Below are 6,605 nucleotides of genomic sequence, written 5' to 3' on the forward strand. Positions count from 1 at the left end.
AATTGAGCCAAATCTCCTCAGGATAGGAATCTGTTCTCTGTTCATTTTCGCCATCCTCTTCGAGCATGATCAAACTCTGCTTTCTCAGAGACAACATTTTAAATGATTGAGTTGGCTTGTTGACCAGCTTGTACGGCGTCCCACTAATCAATCAATGGTGAGCAATCTCTCAGCCTCGTTGAAAAGCTCATTTAAAGGTATCTTAAAGGTTCATATAAATGGCTACATCTGAAGTGGTAACATTTAAGTGCCATCACATTTAAAATTAAGTCATGAATATACATTTCAAGTGCGTAAGCACACAAACACATTTTGTGAGCATTTATTTCCATATTCTGTCAATTAATTCATCCCCAATTTTCACTTTTCCAAAGGATTGTATCTTTGAACATTTAAATCACTCTGTTTGGTACAGGCACACTTTGTGTAAGTAACATATAGACCAGCCCAAGCCTAGATTAAAGTCCATGGTCCCACCAACAGTTAGTTCATTCTATGTAAAACGAATTGTTCCAGTGAAGACAGTTTAGCTGACTTAAGCCACAGGAAGGATGACATCACCACACAAGGCTGCGCTAGCTGCAAACCAGCTCTGTTTCCTGTAGAAAGGTACCATTCATGTTCAGGCTCAGGGACACAAAACAGATGTGCTGATGGACATCACGTCCCACCATACTGTCTCCACCTGCTCTGGCAGGGGCTGTTGGTGGCCTTGGTTTTTATGAAGATAGAGCTCTTCTAATCAGTCTGAGCCTGTGAGTGCCACCATGCCATGGGCAAGGCTCTATGCCAGCCTCTAATGAGGCCTGTGACACTTCTGTTCCTCTCTCTGTCATCAACTCTGGATTCAACAACATTAGGTGTTCTCTGCTCTGCATATAAGCCTTGTGTTTTGTATCGTACTATTGTTATTATATTGTTATTGCATGATTTAATGTTGGTATAACTGATTATGAGCCATGTGTCAGTACGACCTAGCCTACACAGTGTTGTACATAGTACACATAATAATTACCACACACTCTCAATTAAACAGCTGCCAACCTTTAGGTAATTGCATTTTTCCTATTTTATTTATGTTGGATTTTATTATGAATGATTAGCTGTTGTGTTCCCCAACTTGGCGTAATTAGAGTGTAAATGACCTGCTGGAGGTATTAGCTAGCCAGTGACACCCCTTTTATTGCCCAGAAGAAGCTATGCCCATGCCCTGATTGCCCAACATGTTTCCTTGAATTAATGTGGCTATTTGACAAGGGAGCAGTCCAGTAATGTGTGGACTGGAATAAGGAAATGTAAATTACAACGGCAGCTGTTGGGAGACGTGGGTGCTGGATGTAACAAAGCACAGTGTCTAATACACAGGTCTATTGCCAGTCTGTTGGGCCCTATATTGATTACTGTTTTGTTGATGGACCCCGGGTTACTTCTAATAAATAAACTTTCCCTCTCAATCATCTCGGCCACACACAAAGTAAAGTTTGAATCAATTCATCTATTTTTTGTTTAGAAAAATTGATTTAAATTCAATTGAGTTGGAATGCATCCATTTTAACCAGATTTCTATTGAACCACAACCCCCATGAGGATTTGTATGAATGTGAATGCATAATCGAGGTACTGAGAGCCCATGGCCCTGGCCGTCTCCTGTTGTGGAGGAACACGTTTCTCACATTTATTATGAAAATCTCACAAACATGAGGGAGAGAAAATCCTATTTGAGTGGATTAACTGATGGAATTGAGGGTGGCGGGCAGACCTCATATTTTCCGCTACTCAGTTCCCTGTGTGCCACATACTCAAACAGCCATCTACCTGAGCTGAAATGACTAGCATTGATTAGACATTACAATGCAGCAGTTTTATCCTCTTGCTCTGACCGGCCGAGGTCAGCCAGCCTGCTTTATCAGCCTCCATTTTCCCCCGCTGAATAAACGATGTGATGCTCATAACATGCATTCTCTGTCTCTGTGAGTAGTATTGTGATGCTCATAATGTGCATTCTCTGTTTCTGTGAGTAGTATTGTGATGCTCTGCAAAACGCAGAGCTGTGTTTGTCCTATGAGAAGATTGATGGTGATATAGTTAGAGAAGACAGCCATTTCAGTCTAATTAAAGTTCCTCTCTGTGGCTGAGCCCTTTGTGTAATGCTCTGGGAGATGGATCACTGCTCCTAAACCTATCAGGCTTTACTCTAAAAGCAATTTAACGGCAGTCTAATCTGTATCACAAACATCTTTCTGACAATTTACTGGTGCCAAACTCCAGTGCATGATGCCCTGTAATACAACACATTTCAAATCATTGCATAACTCTATTGACATGAGGGGTCCAACTGTAAACTGTAAATTTGTTACCAGCGAATACAAATAGATTTCTCTAGTTTAACATCTTTATATCTGGTGGGACCAGAAGTTTAAAAATAGACAAGGATGTAGTGACAGAGGCCATCATGTTTTGATTTTGACCTTCAAAATGTCCTCTATTCATACTTTAATGAGTGTATTATGTGCAGTATTTGGACATCCCTCTGCTACCTGGTTTAAGCCATTGGATATTGTCAGTGTCTGTATGGGCAGCATTAACATCCAGTGTGTTTATAATCATGTGCTGTAAGTCACCTGGAAATGGCAATGTGTGTGTCTGCTAATGACAATGTTCATTAAGACTCTGATAATCACCAGACAAATGACTGTTGGCCTGTGTGTGTGTGGTGGAGCGCTTACAAGATCTGAGTGCTTTGCTCACCTTGGGGGGTCCTGTGTTGTTGCTATTGTTGCTATTGTTGTTTTGGTTTTATTATTTGCTCTGTGAGAAGCCCAAAACCTCTGATGTAATGTGACTGTGTAGTCATAAACCACACATCAGTTAAGCTGCTATTCTCTACAGCAGTTTGGGGAAACAAATAATATGGCCTTCAAGGTTATCCCCCAAAATCAAAATAAGATGAACTTAAGCATGTTCCTCAGGCAGTCTAGACACTAGCAGCCAAGTGTCCCCAGCCCAGCCTAACCCTGGTCACTGACCTTATGAGGCAGGACCATGGCGGAGCCCCCGCTGATGCCCACGATGGGCACGGCCGTCTGCAGTGCAATGAAGTCCAGGATCTGTGCCACAGCTTCCGAGCCGATATTGTCCTCGAACACCACGCCATGGACGCGGTTGGCCGCCAGTGTGTCACAGATGCGTGTGAGCAGGGTCCGAGGGTTGGTGTTGTTTACCAGCACTGTGATGGGGTTCACCTCCAAGGGCAGGTCCATGAAGTTCTCCCTGCTGAGACGCCCCTTGATCTCCTGCTGGTAGGCCGAGCCGCTGAACACCACTGCCACGTTGACTGCTGGCAAGGGTGTTGCGAACGGCCGGCCTTGGCACCAGGGGGCAGTGCAGAGCAGCAGCAGCGGCCACCACCATGGGGAGTCGCTCAAGCGGCCTAGACGAACGCCCATCTCAGTCACCTACTGCCTGAGAGAGGGGACGAGGGTGGGGATGAGAGGAGGAGAGAAGAGAGAGATGGGTAAAGACATGATTATTAGATACATGGGACCGTTTCGTGTCATTTGTGCAATGTTGTGATAATGCTTAGTAATCTCTCCAGGCTAGCCAACCAAACCAACTGCCTGTTGTTTAGAGACATTTTAGCTTCATCTGTGAGTCATGTGCTTCATATGCTGGTGTGTCTCTATGCAAGCGGCCATTAGTGGTGGGCTGGGTCAGGTGGATGATGAGAGACCCAGGGTAGTATTTTTTGAGTGAGTGTTTGGCGTGCAACACAAGGCAGTGGGCAGGTTGCTGTGCCTGCGGATGGCAGCTGCGGCCCCACTACTGTTGTACTCTGCAGTCCAATACAGCAGATGGTGCCTACTGTTTAATGCAACAAATGGAGAACAAAGATTTACCATTTCGCTCTCGTGACATTTTTTTTCCCTCTGAAATTGTGCTGCAGAGCTATTCCAGCTTAATCTGCAAAAAGTCTGAATGCAGGTATTATGTGCTGTGAATAGCCAGTGAATAGGTGCAGACCTGGTTTTGGCCATGGAGGCTTTTTTTTACGGCAGCTACATACTGTATTTCTAAGGCATTGTTTATGGAAAAAACCTAATGTAACTTAACATTGAATAACAGTTTTCCCTTAGTTGAGCCTTTGAAATGAATTGATAAGATCAGTGTTCATAACACTGCATTGCTAATAGACTTTAATGCAATTTTCCCAAAGTACAGTGACACTCTTGACAGTAACAAAGTCTGTTAAGTGATTCCCTTTTAGATTAAAATCATAAATCCTTCATTCATGTTCCAGGTAATGAATAAATTATCAAATCAACCAGAAACTCTTTGCCAAAATACGCTTAGCTTCCAAAAACATAATTGCCTTGTTTTGATCTTCCAGATATGTATAGCTGTATGGCAAAGTATAAAAAAAATATGTATTTCACAAAGGAGTTGAATGGAGTTAGATCCTATAGCATTACATTCACCAATCCATTTAATGTCTGGTCAGATACTGTGTCCCTCTGTCAGACAGAGTCATCCTCTGTGACTTATCTGTCACACAGCCACCTGCAGGCCTGACTGTGTGGCGTGCGTGTGTGCGTGTGCGTGTGTGTATGGTATCCTGTCATGGGGACCTGATTTAGCATGCGTGGGGGCCAGTATGAAAAATGTATGCACTCACTAACTGTAAGTTTCTCTGGATAACAGCGTCTGCTAAATGACTAAAATGTAAAAATTTAAATGTAAATCACAGTGGGGTGAATACAATGTAATCCTCAGTATTCCTTGGTGGGTGTCATGGCCCACGGCATAATTGTATCTCCCTATCAAGACATGTAGGATAGCTGGGGACCCTCTGCTGTCCCCCCATTCCTCAACCCCTGCCTGACAGAGGGAATGGGACGAGGGGCTTGTGTTAGCGTTGATGGAGTGTACCAGTAAAGTGGCGGTGGCGTTCCCCAAGGGGTAATTGGTTGGACTACGTGATAATATAGTCTCCACTCTGAAAAGCTGCCTCCCCAGAGGAACGTAGGGCTTTCTGCATCGCACTGCTGGTCAGGGACCTTATCAGCAGCACATGGCTGAGAAAGGACCATTATAGATTGTCATTAGTAGCGGAGCAGCCTGGAACACCAATGATGGTATAGCTGCTGAGAATGGAAAGGCATTATGAAAGTTGATAGATATTGACCATATCAAAAACATTATGTATTTGCTGTGCTGATGGACATACATATTTTCATTTTATGACATTATTGCTGAGTTTCCTCTGTAATACAAATAGGCAATATTTCTGTCATTGATCATGTAGGCTGATTGATAATCCCTTAAATTGTTAAGAACACAGTATTGCTTTCCCTCAATTACATTATCCATGTCTTATCCGGCCATTGTATGATGGAACACGTTAGGGTTAATGTCTTTGAGGAGGATGTCATTAAAAGAGCTTGACCTTCCACATGTTTAATCAAGGCAGTGAAACAGCTGAGGCGGATGTCTGAAGGTCACCTATGTTGGGGATTACTGTGGTAAAATGGGGATGTGGAATTAAACAGAACAGCCAATGAGTCATCATTGACTTAATCAGAGGACTTATGTAATCAAGTATTACGATATGCCCCCTATTACCAAGGTGTATTCCAAACAGAGACACAGAACAGCTATCGGGAGGTAATTACAGCACAGTGGAAACATTGATTTGACCATCTAGCCCAATTTGACCTTGCTGACAAGAAGAGTGGAACTCACACAACTGTGATTCTGCTTCTGCCTTTGCAGTAACGCTGGGCAATACAGTCATGAAACCTGTTTAAAGTTGTTGAACATTGCAGTCATTCTGTAACTTGGTCACAGCCCAAAGTCTCCAAAACACATGAAATAGTATTTTATTGCTGTGCTACATGGAGCTAAATCCACCCGCAAACTCGAACAATGGCTGGAGGCTTTATTCCAATGTTAGGGATCAAAACTCACTGTGGACATTTATTTTAGTCAGGGATATTGTAATAGAAAATGCAGGACTAGGTACATCATTACACTGTATTATCTGTTTCATTTTCTTCAGAACACAGTTTATTTGGTGCTTAAGCCTGGTTGCAACAGATGAGTGTTAAATACTGCAGTTTGGGACCATGTAAAAAAGACAGGTTGCTGTTTACGTCATGAAGAAGTCATGAAAACTTAGTTTTATGACTTATGTGTCCTGTTGAGTCAGTAGAAACAAACAAAATCTCCACTGTGAAACCAAAACAGCAGACAATTCTATCCTCTGAATGTTGAACATGAACATAACATAAGCATACTCTATTACAGTATATATATGATCCTCTAAGTATGCAAACAGTCATTACTGTGAGACATGCAAGCGTTGGGAGAAGATGCGCCTGAAGGAGATTTTCCCCAATCTACACAGACAAGAGGTCATTTGTCCTCTACGCTATGACCTCTGTAATCTGGGGTTGGATTTTGGAATGCACTGCCATGTCAAATTCTGTGCTCTCTAGAGATGTAATCCACTCTGTAAATCTGCAAGTCCCCAATTTTCAGCGCACGGATTTGATATGTGTTAGTCGTCAGCTCGAGTTTTCACGGCTCTAGCTACCAGCCTCCTATCA

The 6,605-nt window shown here is 42.9% G+C and overlaps 1 protein-coding gene across 1 annotated transcript in view; it reads right to left on the minus strand.

The window, feature by feature from the left end:
* Window positions 1-3,446, minus strand: part of LOC311103691 (glutamate receptor ionotropic, NMDA 2C-like) — a gene marked incomplete at both ends in the record, with an annotated part of 50,991 nt that extends 47,545 nt beyond the window's left edge. Inside the window, one exon of the mRNA XM_084145307.1 lies at window positions 3,027-3,446. Coding sequence (XP_084001433.1) covers window positions 3,027-3,446 — 420 coding nt within the window. The remainder of the gene's footprint in view (window positions 1-3,026) is intronic.
* Between the last annotated feature and the right edge of the window lie 3,159 nt (window positions 3,447-6,605).

The sequence above is a fragment of the Coregonus lavaretus genome (assembly GCF_964263955.1).
Source record: "Coregonus lavaretus genome assembly, chromosome: 28".
NCBI lineage: Eukaryota > Metazoa > Chordata > Actinopteri > Salmoniformes > Salmonidae > Coregonus > Coregonus lavaretus.